Source organism: Megalobrama amblycephala, linkage group LG18 (genome assembly GCF_018812025.1).
Source record: "Megalobrama amblycephala isolate DHTTF-2021 linkage group LG18, ASM1881202v1, whole genome shotgun sequence".
NCBI classification, from domain to species: domain Eukaryota; kingdom Metazoa; phylum Chordata; class Actinopteri; order Cypriniformes; family Xenocyprididae; genus Megalobrama; species Megalobrama amblycephala.
The window spans coordinates 1858996-1875099 of record NC_063061.1 but is presented as its reverse complement, the minus strand read 5'-3'; the positions used below and the strand labels follow the sequence as shown (position 1 = coordinate 1875099).

Sequence of the window (16104 nt, the reverse complement as noted above, 5' to 3'; positions counted from 1 at the left end):
TCATTGTTTTAGGCTCCTGTTGTAGGTGATGTAAACTTCCTTGCCTATAGTTATTTAATATTAGCTAACATTAACATAACAAACATTTCAGTCTAGTGTTGTCACGGTACCAAAATTCCAGTAGTCGGTACCGATACCATGAAAATTTTACGGTTCTCGGTACCAATTTCGGTACCACAGCAAAATCTATTGGAACTATTTTACTATTTTATATAGCCTATTTTAAAAACATTAAATATGATTTGGAGTGTGTGTGTTTGTGTGTGTATATATAGGCAACTTCAGTGAAATAAATTTTGAAATGTATAAAAAAATAAAAAATAAATAAATGCTCAAACATCCATTGTGTACTGTTGAAAAAAACAGCATATGAAGCTGTATGCTGGTCAAATGCTGGTCCTGCTGGTCCATGCTAGTCCTAAACTGGTCCTGGACCAGCATAAACCAGCTCAAGCCAGCATACCAGCTTCAAAACCTACTTCACCAGCATAATGCTCGTTTTTTCGACAGGGGTAAGTTAACAGACGTGCGTGTTTATTTTAGCTATTTCGTCAGTGAAACAACACACTAGTCTGTAAAACTATGAAATAAATATCGGTAAATAATGGTAACCTAAATAATAAGAAAGTTAAATATTATTTCAAAAAGCATTCGTTTTTATTTCCACACAAAGACGCGTCATATATAGCCAAAGTCCCGTTATTACTTTGATATAGCCGCTTTGCGCTTTGAGAGGGATGTGGGACACGAGCAGGAAAGACCATTTCTCTTTAATAATATCTTCGTTATCTCCTGATGTTACAAACAACTGACACTTGTTGTAAAAGGTCTGAAGAGCGTGTTTTATCTTCAGACATTCAGGCTATGTTTGATTTAGCGCTGTCAGAGAAAACGAAAGTAAAAATCACTGGTGTGTGAAACGCGCTATAAACAAATAAACTTGACGCGCCTTATAAAGTCTAATAACGAGCACAAATGTGTTAAATAGAAATTGACGTGCAAGCAAAAAGGTTTCTGTCCTACGGTGTTTTTTCTACTTTACCACAGTAAATAATGCGAATAGAAAGAAAATGCGAACGAAAGAAACGTTATAATCCGCTGCGTGAGTGAAGATTTAGGAAAAGAAACAGATTCCATGTTCAGTGGATCGCGATTCGGAAAACAGAATACGAAGCTTAAATGTATGGACTCACGCACCTCTCTTATTCGGCATTAACCAAAATGTTTCCATGGCTGCGACATCACATTTAATTGCTAACCTATTATTTCTTCTGTAAACAAAGCCTTGTGCTTCACTCGTGTCATATTCACGTAAATACTCGCACAGCCCAATCAGTGGGTACCGAATATACCCGGATTCTCGGTACTACCGGTACTACAGAAATGCTGGTATCGTCACATTTTCAAAATTTCAGTACCGACTTGGTACCGAAGTACCGGTACTTTTGACAACACTATTTCAGTCTGCTGTCGGATGTATGTTTTTTTCCTGTATGTCAACTACAACTAACCTCAAGACCGTTTCCAACATCACGGCCACTTTCTTTTTTTCTTTTTCAATTCCTCCATCATCGTTCTCTTTGGTCTCTTAACCGTACTGATATCACTCCTTCGCTAAAGCTTTGATGGCGTGACATATCGTGTGCCGTAAAGCAGTCCGCGCTTTTCATGGAAATTCGTTTCCGCTTAGCAAACTTACATACTCCCAGAACATGACGTTTGATGCAGTACACTTTAAAGGGCACCTATAATGCCCCTATTTGGCAACGTTTTTGTGTGTGTCCCTTTAAATGCAAATGAGCTGCTGCTCCCGCCCCCTTTCCAGAAGAGGGCGGAGCTTTAACAGCTCAACAACAACAAAGCTGGAGAATCTCACGCAGCCAAAATGACGAAAGTGTTCATCCTTACATTGTTCAAACCGGAGTCGACACTGATGGAGAGACTCAGGAAGAAGCTACAACTTTTAGACGTTTCTGAATGGATAAATTTATGTAGTTGCTGTGGAGTTGATTCAATTCATCCACTAGCATGTGCTTTAAAAGAAAATATCTCTCTTTGCATTGAACTTTGAGCGTCGTAACTTTGCAGATGTTGTTTATGCTCAAACAGGAACATTACACACTAACTAAAGTTAAAAAAGTGAAATCATAATCAACCACCCCTTTAAACATTTCAAAGACAATACATGCATACATGCAATTAAACGTGGTCAAAAACATTACATTTAGTTCAGTTCTTACAGTATATACTTTTAAAGTATATTATTTCTGTAGTTTTAAAAGTATGCTAAAGTGTACTTGTTTTTCATAAGGGCCTCCAGGAGCAGTTAAACCCCTGGTTTAATCTGACAAAATCAGTGTCTTCTCAGGGTAGAACGCTGGAGTGTGTATGTGTGTAATAATATCTTGTGTTATCTGTCGTTCTCCAGCGAGCAGGAAATGAACCATTATATGAGCTTTATCTTTGCATCATGAACTCTCGCTGAAAATGAAAGCCCTGTACTAGCTCTCTCATTGGCTGTCCTGAAGTAAGGCATCTGTTGACTCTTCTTAGGATGTAAATGAAGGTCAGTGTGTATCAGAGATCAGAGTGTTTATGCCACAGGACCAGCTGGGAAACGTGCCGTTCGATGTATGTGACATCAGGATGGTGGCCGATATAAACTCAACAGCTGCTAGACATTTTCCACTGAATGCAGGTGAACGGTCCTCCGGTTACGTCACATTCATGGTGAAATAAACTCTGGACCTGATGTGTGAAGTCCTACACCTTTAATTGCTGTTCATAACAAGGTCAGGTGCTTTTGTTGTGTCAGTTACCTGAGGAACTGTGAGAGGTGGTTAAACATTATCAGCATGATGGTATAAAACAAACATTTATCTGTAATAAAATAATGTGTTATTTCATGTAAGCTAGTTGCCAAGTCAGCATTTCACATTTTCATTCATTTTTACTTGATTTTATTTAGTTTAACTAAAATAACTAAAACTAAAATAAAAATTTATAAGAACTATATAGACATATTAAAAAATAAAAATGTCAAATAAGCACCACAAAATCGCTAACACTTTATTTTTCTCACTTTTAACTAGTTGCTTATTATCATGCAAATTACTAGGATATTGGCTGTTTATTAGTACTTATTAAGCACATATTAATGCCTTATTCTGCATAATCATATTCAGCATCCCTTAATCTTACCCAATACCTAAACTTAACAACTACCTTACTAACTATTAATAAGCAGTAATTAGGAGTTTATTGAGGTAAAAGTATTGAAGTGTTACCAATCTTTAAAATCAAAATGGAAACAGAAAAATCAAAATAGTTCATAATATTAATAAAAACTCAGTATTGCTGGTGAATAAGCACTAGTTCTGCTATTCAGCACTTCAGTGTGTTTTTATTCAGTCATGTTTTTTCTCACATCTACTAAACATAAGAAAGATTTCCACGTCAAAGAAGGCATCTGACATAATACGTAATCGCCACGGGGCAATGGTAGTTTGAAGGTGTTTACCAGCCGTCGCAAAGTAAGGCCAAGATTTGTCAAACCATCAAAACAACAAACTAGATTTAATTAAAAATGACATATCATGCATTCATTCTTTGATTTTGCATGAAGCATATCAGGGCCTTAAAATGCCTCTATTATGCTTTTTCCAATATTCCCTTTTGCATATACTGTAATAAATCTGTTTGTGAATATAAAAGGTCTGCAAGGTTTTAAAGCTCAAAGTGCAGGTAAATGGTTGATAAATATTGTCTCCCAAAAGAAAGAAGTGATTCTGAAATCCTGCGTAGGTTTGTAACAAATTTGCATAATGCCAGCCTGTGGTCTTGATTGGCTGCTCACAAACAGTGTCTACTTTGCTTCGCCCCCAATCACTGTAGTTGTAGCTGAGACTGAAAAGACTGGAAGACGGAAAGAGACTGAATCCTTGATCGAACCATTTCAGACACTGAGAAAAGAGCTGATGCTGCACTGGTTAATATGAGAAAATTAATCACACACAGTTTCTGCCAATCTCATGTTAATCTTGAGTATCGATAGAGTAGTAATGCATCGTTCATATCTCTGAAAAGTCTTTAGTTTTATCATATTTATAAAAGATACATACGCTTTACCGAGTCTTTCCGAAAACAGCCGAGCGCCTGGAAGCGTGCCGTGTGAGCGGATCTAAAGAGTTACGAGCATGCTCAGCTTTTGTGTAGCGATCATCTGCAAGCTATCAATGGTCAGCTAAACAAATGTATTTAAAGGTGCCATAGAATGGAAAATTGAATTTATCTTGGCATAGTTGAATAACAAGAGTTCAGTACATGGAAATGACATACAGTGAGTCTCAAACTCCATTGTTTCCTCCTTCTTATATAAATCTCATTTGTTAAAAGACCTCTGAAGAACAGGCGAATCTCAACATAACACCGACTGTTACGTAACAGTCGGGATCATTAATATGTACGCCCCCAATATTTGCATATGCCAGCCCATGTTCAAGGCATTAGACAAGAGCAGCCAGTATTAACGTCTGGATCTGTGCACAGCTGAATCATCAGACTAGGTAAGCAAGCAAGAACAATAGCGAAAAATGGCAGATGGAGCAATAATAACTGACATGATCCATGATATCATGATATTTTTAGTGATATTTGTGAATTGTCTTTCTAAATGTTTCGTTAGCATTTGTTGCTAATGTACTGTTAAATGTGGATAAAGTTACCATTGTTTATTACTGTATTTACGGAGACAAGAGCCGTCGCTATTTTCATTTTTAAACACTTGCAGTCTGTATAATTCATAAACATCTTCATTCTTTATAAATCTCTCCAACAGTGTAGCATTAGCCGTTAGCCACGGAGCACTATCAAACTCATTCTGAATCAAATGTAAACATCCAAATAAATACTATACTTGCGCGATTAGACATGCTGCATGACAAACACTTTGTAAAGATCCATTTTGAAGGTTATATTAGCTGTGTGAACTTTGTTTATGCAACGATAGAGTCGTGAGCTCGGGGGCGGGGGAGCGCGAGCAATTAAAGGGGCCGCAGCCTGAATCGGCGCATTTCTAATTATGCCCCAAAATAGGCAGTTAAAAAAATGAATTTAAAAAAATGTATGGGGTATTTTGAGCTGAAACTTCACAGACACATTCAGGGGACACCTTAGACTTATATTACATCTTGTGAAAAAACGTTCTAGGGCACCTTTAAACACACACATTACACCATCGCATTATCCCTGGATAACTTTTGAATTACTATAATCAATAAAGCGTATAGTGAATGATGAATAATGAATTTATGAATTAACTACGTTCGTGTTGTTTACATTATATGCACATTTGAAACAGACATTTGATGCAGTTTTACTGTTCCGACTCATGACCAGGATCATTACCGCTGTGATCGCTCCATCTTTCAGTTTCAAACCATCTGTAAATCCAGTGTAGAACTGGGCCTTGTTTATGAAACCATAAGCGCCGATCCTGAGGGCTCGAGCAGACAGAAAAACACGAGATATTCTCCATTCATTTTAATCAATAAAACAGTGATTGCAACTATCAGTTTCTATGGTTATTTCAATAACAAATATCGAGAGAGCATCAATGTAATGCCTGAGAAGAAATCTCTCAGCTCCACTTAACGCTGGGTTCTTTGAACAAGGTTATCTTTCCCTCACAACCAAAAACACACTTCTTTGGTGACATTGTTGATTTCATGAAGTCTTGTGACCTGTGCAGCGCTGCCGACGACTTCTGTAAAGCTGAACGAAGCGAGTTGATGGGCGCGCTCTTGCTCTCTCGCTCTGGTCGACGTGTGCACGCATGCTCTTTCGGGAGAAGTGCCCGTACAAGGAATTCTGACCTTTATGACATCACACAGGCACATACTCAGAAAAAAAGACTGCGAAGCTTATGAGGATTTGGAAGAGTATTTTTGGTGCAGAAATACTCCGTCATACGTCCAACTCGTGTTTTGAAACTTTGGCCATGTTTAGCATGAGAATCCAACTCTTTAACAGTGTAAATAAGTCAGAATGCATGAAATAGCATTACCCCCCCCCCCCCCCTTTAAAATGTTGACCTGGGATACATGTAAACCTCCAAAACAAAACTAGGAGCCTTTAATATAGCTTAATAGGGGCACTTTAAAGGCCTTGATCAATAAAGAGAAAAAAAAAAGTCTTTTAAAAAGTCAGTTTTATCAAATTTAAAGGGATAGTTCACCCTAAAATGAATAATTATAAATAATTGAATATATGAATGAATATATTATAAATTAATAATAATTGTATAATTACAACCAGCATCGAGCTTTATAAAAAGGACACAAAATATCATGGAAGGATCCCATGTGACACGTGTCGTATATTCCAGGTGTTCTGGGGGTTTATGATAGGGTTTAGTGAAAAACAAACTGAATTTAATGTATTTACGGTCTTGACTGTGCATTCATGAGGCTATTAGCGCCACAGTTCACTTCGACTTACCCGGAAAAACACAAGCTGTGAGAAATCAAGATTAATAAAAACGTGACATGAACCCAGACAAAACGCCCAGAGCTGAACATTGAGATTTGTCTCTTCATCTGTCTTCTGCATGTCGTATGAACGGGATGATGGATGACCGCTCTGTACTGACATGACAACCCTTAAAACACATACATCTCTCTCTCTTCACTCTCTACACCTCCAGAGCTTCTTTTTATCCAACTTTTATCCAACATGACTTAAAAATGAGGAACATCACGGCTGTCCTTCTCTACAAAGGATGCATGTGATGGTGTAGAGTGTGTCCTAAACAGTTATGCTAGGAGACAGTTTAATGTTTCTGCCATCCGTACCCATGAGGCCTTGAAGTGCTATCCGGGTGGGCATCTGACACTAGGGTTTGAACAGAGCTGAAACACACACACTTTAATTACACCAATATTTACACCAATTATAAAGCTCTTACACCTGAGCTTTGCTTCGTTTTTCTGTCTGCTCTTACATCACATGCACAGTTAAGCGTTCTGTAAAAAACAACTGAGAAAGGTGAACTTTTACAGTGAAAATGACAGCTGTGTTTGCCAGAACTGTACTGTAAAATTATAGTAAATATTTTAAGTTAAAAAAAAATCATATATTTCATTATCTGATATAAGGTTAATATATCAAAGTAGTAGTTGTAAAACCTTTATAATATACTGACAAAAAAAAAAGACACATTATGAATCAAAGAAGCTTTCTCACAAGCTGACGTTAATACTAATATATACAGTCAAAACAAAAATTATTCAGACATTTTTGATATTTTTGATATATTTTTACTAGTGGGTGCAGAACACTATAGTTCATTTCTGTAAGTGAGGATAGCAAAATAAATAAACTGTGACACATTATACCCAAACATTCTTCATTCAGTGGACTACCAGTAAAATTGATAAAAATTTGTACCAAACATTATTCAGATGTTTTGCTTAAGTGTTATCTGACTAATTAAGATAATTTTTTTTCTGACACAGTTTAACTCTGAGATCTTGTCATATTTTATCACCATGTTTTTAAACTATAGTCAATAAACTGAATTAATGAATGAAATGTTCAAGGTGTCTGAATATATTTTGGTTTGACTGTAGATACACAGTGTCATACACGGAAATACAAACACGACACTAAAATAAAGCAATAATAAGAAACTGTTATTTCAATGAAAAAACAACTGCCACACTGAGAATTCTGGGAATGTCAATTTATGGTTTTGTTTTTCACTCTAAATTATAAGAATACTTGTTCTTTTTCACTTCCAAAAACTGTACATTTAACATTATTTTACTGAAAAATTACATTACTTAAATAAAATGAACAGGTTTTTACCACAGCGTTTTACAGCCGTTAGAATTATGATCATTTTGTACAGTGTATGTTTGACACATGCTCACTAAACCTGCTTTGTGACACTCCACCTGACCTGCAGAGGTCGACACGACTCTCTCAAACGTGAGTGGCACAAATGCAGGTCCCTCTGAGCTCCTCACACAATGCTTGTGTTGTTTCCACCTTCCTCTTCTGTTGATTTATTGAGTTTTTCAATCGTCGTCTTAGAGTAGTCCTTATTTTGATTTGTCCGTCAAGTTTATATGACCAGCATGAGGCACAAGCACAGATAGACCCCCTGCCCTTTTGGCTACTTAATAGATAAGTGCCCTTTTTGCAAGACATTTAAAAAAAAAAATATATATATATTTTAGTTTGTTTAAATTTGGCATCAATTCTCAACTCGAAAACTTATTCTTAATAATTCTGCGAGCACACAAGCCCCTTGCACTCCCCAACATCCTTTTTCACACCCACCGCCTTTATGTGTCACTGCCATGAATTTAAACCACTATTAAAACATCTCCACCTCCATTAAGCTTAACAAGCTTCTAGTCTAGTGTTAATGGTAAATAGCACCATGCAAGGTTGGGAATGCCACCGAAATTAATTTAAATGCCCCAAATTTCAAGATATGAATTGCCCTTGTTTGAGATTTTGTATTTATAACATAATATAGTTAAGCAATCTCACACGAGCAAGAGTGAATTTTCTCGAATATCAGCACAATTGCAAAAGTGATATTCGTTTTATACAGCAGTTCAATAAACAATAACATTTTTTAGACACTACATTGACAATTATGATTGTTTTGCTCTATTTTGCCAACGAAACAAAGCAGAAAAGTTGCATCTCGCAGCAACACATAGTGCTGTTTCGTTCTTGAATGATTCACTGTTTTTGAACAAATCGGGTGAGTCAATGATTCAATGACTCATTCATAAATTCAGTGGACACTTTGCTGCTTTAATGAATGAATCAGTTGAACGAATGATTCTATGATTCACTTATTAAGACTTGCCGCCACCTACTGGCGGTTTTAGTTTCATATATAATAGTATCTTTTAATTTTTCCCTGCATTTGTTATTTCTATATTCAAAATGTTATATTTAGAACATTAATCTCATAACATTATTTATGCAATTGCAATTGCAGTGCAAATGGATTTTGATAAATGGTAATATGGATTTTGTTGATACTGATTTCAATTAGTGTATTTAGTTAAAGCTACACTGTCACTTTTTGCCCTCCTGTGATTGATGCAGAACACTAAAAGTATTTTTAGAGAAGATCGTTTTGGTAATTACGTGAGTTGTGCTTCAGATGAATCTAATGGCTTGAGACTCAGCGCTGGGCTCAAGTTTACAGATGTTCGATCACCTTATCAGTGCGAATGTCACTAACAACATCAAAACTCTCTCAATGACAACAGATAGACAGATACCTGAAAAATATGACTTGAGAGCAGGTAAAGAGCTTATATGCCATTGTTGTTTTGACTTAGTTTTAAAATAACGTTGCAAAAATTTGGCAACACTGACATTAGGCATAACAATTGCTATTCATATATCAGATAACGACAGAAACCATAACTTGGCAAAGGCTATTTACAGGCAAACAGACCAAAGTAGTGACTGCTTTAGAGATTGCCATTCACCACCATAAACACTGTGTTGCAGACCTAGTCATGCACAATGCTCACTTTCCCTTTTTGCTTGTAAACTCTTTTCGTTTTCGTTGTGACTTCAAACTGCTTTCCTTTATTTATGGATATGACGTAAACAGACACGGATGCATGATGAAAGCATGCAGTTTCCTGGGAAATCCGCCCTAACAACACTAAAATATAAATATTATTATAGGCTAACCAGGGTGATTTAGGGGAAGTCAAAAACAGGTTAGGAATATGGCTTTATGAATCATAAACTCGCTCATTATTTGAATTTTGTTAATTTCTAACAAAAACAAGTTACATAGTGTTTTAACAACCTCTGATGTGGTTGGAGCTAATAGTTTCATGTTTATCCTTTACCAGTGTTTCTTAGCAAGAGTGGGTTTGAGTGTGCCATCAAAGAAACAATGATAAACGTAAAATCCTGTAAAATGTAACGTAAAATGCAAGACTTTTATTTTGAAAGACATGCATGAAAGCTGTTGACAACTCTGTCAAATGCAGTTTAAGTAAAGCGTACCTGAGAGAAACGCATTGTTCTGATTCAGTATCTGTGGTCAGATGCGATGTTAGTGTGCCGACTACTATTTAAAATTGTCACTACTGACCGAAACATGTCATCATTGTTTTGGTAGTGACAAAAGTGAACATAATATTTTATTTGGGGGAAATAGACAAAATTTTAGTACATGATGATGCAAATCATTAGTATTTTAGCAGTGTTTTAGTATGTGAGTTAAATTGTGTCATGTGATGTGGTCACTACCAACACATTATTACTGTCACTACCGAAAATGTGCAGTCACGACCGAAACATGGGGTGTTTAGTCAAAAATAAAGTATATTGAATGATCAACTAAGATGTTATTATAGTGTTTGGTTCAAACTAATGAATCCTTCGCTTTGAAATCAGTTTGATAAACTTTGTCTTTTTCAAACATTGGATTGAAAACACAACAAATCTCATAAATTACACTTGAAATATTGTTAAAATTGTAATTTTTATTGATTTACCTGTGAAAACTTTTTTTTAAAAAAAAGCAAAAAATATATTTACAAAGAAGTTGTAAACAAAATCTTAATAGCTCAATGTAACCCTTCTTATTAAATTATTTATTATTGTGTTTCGGTAGTGACAAATTTGGGGAGAGGAAAAATATTCCAAAACGTTCTGAAAATACAATGAGAATTAACTGCACAATTACTAGAAATGTGTATCTTGGATATTGTACAATTTGCATACAATTGTATTTCAATTGTAATTGTGTTTTCAAGACGTTTCCAACTATTTTATATATATATATATACAGTACAGTCCAAAAGTTTGGAACCACTAAGATTTTTAATGTTTTTAAAAGAAGTTTCGTCTGCTCACCAAGGCTACATTTATTTAATTAAAAATACAGTAAAAACAGTAATATTGTGAAATATTATTACAATTTAAAATGACTGTTTTCTATTTGAATATATTTGACAAAGTAATTTATTCCTGTGATGCAAAGCTGAATTTTCAGCATCGTTACTCCAGTCTTCAGTGTCACATGATCCTTCAGAAATCATTCTAATATGCTGATCTGCTGCTCAAGAAACATTTAATGTGTACAATTGTACAAAATATTTGTGTACAATATTTTTTTTCAGGATTATTTGATGAATAGAAAGTTCAAAAGAACAGTGTTTATCTGAAATCTAATCTTTTGTAACATTATAAATGTCTTTACTGCCACTTTTGATTGATTTAATGCATCCTTGCTGAATAAAAGTATTCATTTCTTTAATTTCTTTTCAAAAAAATAAAAATAAAAATTCTTACTGACCCCAAACTTTTGAACGGTAGTGTATAATGCTACAGAAGCTTTGTATTTCAGATAAATGCTGTTCTTTTGAACTTTCTATTCATCAAGGAATCCTGAAAAAAAAGTACACAACTGTTTTCAACATTGAAAATAATCATAAATGTTTATTGAGCAGCAGATCAGCATATTAGAATGATTTCTGAAGGATCATGTGACACTGAAGACTGGAGTAATGATGCTGAAAATTCAGCTTTGATCACAGGAATAAATTACTTTGTCAAATATATTTAAATAGTACACAGTTATTTTAAATTGTAATAATATTTCACAATATTACTGTTTTTTACTGTATTTTTAATTAAATAAATGTAGCCTTGGTGAGCAGACGAAACTTCTTTTAAAAACATTAAAAATCTTAGTGGTTCCAAACTTTTGGACTGTACTGTATATATATATATATAATACATACACTGCCCTCCAAAAGTTTGGAAACGCCCTAGAAAAGTGGGGTTTTGGACAATATTGTCATGAATCCTTTTTAATTTGTGATAATTTTGCACTGATAAGGGACAACACAAACTACGAAAACATGTTTTATTACATAAACAGTTTAAAAAACTTAAATTTTCGATTCATCAAAATATCCAGCATTAGCAGCTATCTGACCTAAACTGGGCTCTGATTGGTTCATTGTATTCTAAACTTAATTGGCAATCAATTGTTGAAGCTATTAAGGTGTTCTGACCCAAAAATCTTTTACAAACCTGGACCAAGTTTAAACCAGTAACCAGCATCACAGCTGGCAAAGGGGCGTGTCTGACTTTCACATGTATATATTGCCATTATTATGTAATCAAAATGAAAATTATTATTGCTGGTGTTCAATGATAATGTCAAGTTACTGTAATGTATTTGCACCAAAAAATGATAAGGATTTATGCTGATATCGTCCAAAACCACACTTTGCCAGGGGTGTTTCCAAACTTTTGGAGGGCAGAGTATATATATATGAATTATGTCAAATTCATAAAAAAAAAAGTGTCTTATACAGTACATGCCAAAATGGCAGATATAAATTGGAAACCGCACACAGCCTCTGACACCAGTGACTCCCAGCATCCTCAGCTGCTGTACAGACTTCATACAAATCCACTGGAAGCATGTTAGTCGCTCACACTACTTGTACGAGACGTTTAACGCTGGCTATTTACAGTTTCGAAGACGCAGCACACGTTACAGAGGGCTCATGTTGTCTCGGCTCAGAGAGGATATTTGTGTATTACGGCTTCCTACAGGAAGCTGTGGCCTGACTGCAGTTCTGCTGCGTTAAGCTCGCCGACTCCGTCTGTCGACACGGCAGACTCGCGTTCTTTCGTCCCGTGTAGCGTATGAATGCCGTCCACATGAGTCTCCTGCGCCTCCACAGGCTCTCTGTGATCTGGAAGAACTGGATGTTCAACCAGGATGCTGACTCTTCTGACGCCGGTTCTTTACAGGTGGAGAACACCAGCGAGAGCGACGATGCCGCTCTACAGAGACACGGATCTCAGCAACAGTCGCGCCGACGCTTCCACAAGGTGAACGCTGGAGGAGAGCGACAACTCATCGTAGATGCCCAGGATGCCTCGGATACGGTAAGAGGCCGTATATGAGATCTTAGGCTTCAGACGGGAATCTTTGCTAGTGTTTGATAAGTTTTGTAGTGAGCGAAGTTCAGTACGTGGAGTTTATGTGTTCATGAGTCAGGAGGGGAGTTTCTTCTGCTGATATCATCTGTCTGTCAGTTAGACTTCTCAGTAATCTGTTGGACACACTCCTCACTTTGGAAAACGAGGCTTTGGCCGTTATCTGCGGCTGGTAGTTTGTTAGCAGAGACTGTGCAGTTTCCTGTGCAGACAGTGAGAGAAGCAGCGTCTTGAATGTGTGGTTCTTCTCTCTGTGTGTATGTCATGTGCTGTAGCAGGTAAGAGCTCTCATCCTCCCTTCCTTCACTGTGGATGTACTTTTTATGGATGTACATATTTTCTCAGCCGCTCAGTGTCATGTGTTGGTGCACGTAAACACACATTTATTGAACATCCAAGACCAAAGAATATTAAGCTACCCAATAAAGCCTATTGTATCATATTTTATACTTCTAAGGCCTTTAGATGATCAAAACTTTGTTGATAAACCTGTTGCACACAATCTACTCCATCCCTTCTGTCTCTGATTGATAGTTTAGACTCTTTTTAGCAAGTAAAAGTCGTACAAATGTCCTTCTGCTCGTTCTTCACGTGTCTTTTTGTTGTCAAATCTGCACTGATTTTTATCAAGTAAACATTTTGATATTGTCAATAATATTTCAAGATGAACACTTACTGAAGCAGGTTTACTTGATTATCCAGACATCATATTTTAGATCATCTTTTGAGGAAGGTTTATTTGTTCATCTGTCAATTATCATTATATTGCATTGCATTATATGTTTTAAAACCAGAGCATAAACCTAAGCATTTAAATATCATCTTACTAAGACATATTATTGGCAGATATAGATATTTATATGCATTTTATGTCAGTATCTGCTATACTGTAATAAAGATCTCATTGATTTACATAACAATCTTATTATGAATTTCATCTTACTTTTTCTCCATATAAATATCAGCATATGCATCAAATTTTGTATTAAGTATGAGCTCCATATTCTCACTATATCATTCTATATGAGCCATAAAAGTCTATCAAATACATAGACATAAAAGTATCAAATAAAACAAGTCTTTAAAACGTGCCTTTTTTTGCAATTGTTTATTTTTAAGAATTAATTATTAATATTACAGAGACAGTGCTTTTTACAATTTCAATCTCGCTCCAACCAACCCAGAGCAGACTTTAATCCAGAAATTGTGAACCAAAAATTAATTAAAAAGTTATAATCACCAAAAAAAAAATAAAAATTCTATATAATATTAGTTATATTTGTTATATATATATATATATATATATATATATATATATATATATATATATATATATATATATATATATATATATATATATATTCATTCATACACATACATTATAAATGTATTAAATAAAAAATTTAATTAAATTGGATAAAAATATAGTTAAATACCACATGCCAAATTCTTGCATGTCTTAAATCTTTATTCTGTTTGCAAAAGAAGAAAATCTTAAATCTTTATTATCACGTTTGTTTTATATTTTTTTTGTTTATTTGTTTTTTTTAGCCATTTTTCAAGATAATTTTTAAATTTAATGAATATGTCAAGTGGAGAAATTCACATATTTTCCACATTGAATATGTGTGTGTGTGTGTGTGTGTGCACATCTTAATCATTTTCGAAAAGGTTTTTTTTTTTTTTTTTAATTATCATAAACTCATAAATGTCATTCAGGTTTTGGAGAGTTGCCCCACATGACATTGGTTTGGCACACAAAATATAAGCAGTGAAACACCTTTAAGATATTTTTTTCTCTCTAAGAAATAATCAAAACTCCAAAGTATATAAGATTACCTTTTCTTTTAGTAAGACTTTTTTTTCTTTACTGAATGTATGAGTTGCATTTTTAATGTATTTTTTGAGTAAATGAATAGAGAGGTCATGGTTGTGGGTTCAGTGTTATTAAACGCTCAGTGATCAGTAGAGAGATGGTAAACTAGAGCAGAAAGCAGGTCTGTGGTGTTGTTTCCTGTCAGACTGCAAGACGTCTGCGCCACCGGTTGACAGTCAAGCCTTGATGATTCACCAGACTGCTGTAACCAGGAGTTCACGCTGACATGTGCCGCTGTTTCTCCATTTGTTGTGAAGAGTTAAAGGTGTTTCCTGAAGTGAAAAGTCTGAAAGTCTGCAGAGACAACTGTTTTAGACTTCCTGTGTCAACACCAGTTTTGCATGCTAGGAAACCTATTCATTATGGCTGCGTTTACGCTGCAAGGCTTAAAGGATTAATTCACTTTCAAATGAAAATTACCCCAAGCTTTACTCACCCTCAAGCCATCTTAGGTGTACATGACTTTCTTCTTTCTGATGAAAATGTAAATATCCTGACGCATCTAAGCTTTATAATGGCAGTGAACGAGTATGAAGCTGAAGAAAGTGCATCCATCCAAAGCAAATTATACTCCACATGGCTCCCGGGAGTAAATAAAGGCCTTCTGAAACAAAGCGATGCGTTTGTGTAAGAAAAATATCCATAGTAAAAAAATATCAATAGTAAAATAGCTCCTGCCAGACCGCCTTCCGTATTCAACTTACGAAAAAAGTGTAACGCCTCTTCCAGTTTTAAATGCTTATGCTACGTCCTACACCTCCCGTATTCAACTTAAGGAAAAAGGAACTGATGCAATGCCAGTTAGGCTTACTTTCTACGTTGAATACAGAAGGCGGTAAGTTGAACTTCTTAAATATGGATATTTTTTCTTTCCGCTTCAGAAGGCCTTTATTTATTTCTACTTATTTATTTTTTTGTTGTTATTAAAAAAACAATCAAGCAAGCCCAGCCCAGGTGAGAAAGAGTAACGCAAAAGTAAAGTAACGTATTACTTTTCATAAAAAGTAACTAAGTAATGCAATTAGTTCCTTTTTTAGGGAGTAACTCAATATTGTAATGCATTACTTTTCATAAAAAGTAACTAAGGCAATTAGTTACTTTTTTGGGGAGTAACGCAATATTGTAATGCATTACTTCTAAAATGTAATACTGTGTGCAGTTTAAAATTGATAATATTATTATTATTATTGCACACCTAGCCGTGCATT

The 16104-nt window shown here is 35.2% G+C and overlaps 1 protein-coding gene across 13 annotated transcripts in view; it reads left to right on the top strand.

The window, feature by feature from the left end:
* Nucleotides 1-16104, top strand: part of rapgef6 (Rap guanine nucleotide exchange factor (GEF) 6) — a 119031-nt gene that overhangs the window by 27131 nt on the left and 75796 nt on the right. For 12 of the 13 annotated variants that reach the window (XM_048166831.1, XM_048166833.1, XM_048166834.1 and 9 more), the window contains one exon: nucleotides 12832-12969. In XM_048166831.1, the coding sequence (XP_048022788.1) occupies nucleotides 12832-12969 (138 nt within the window). Of the gene's footprint in view, nucleotides 1-12831; nucleotides 12970-13149; nucleotides 13299-16104 lie in introns of those variants that run through there. The other variant, XM_048166844.1, reaches the window with a different exon arrangement.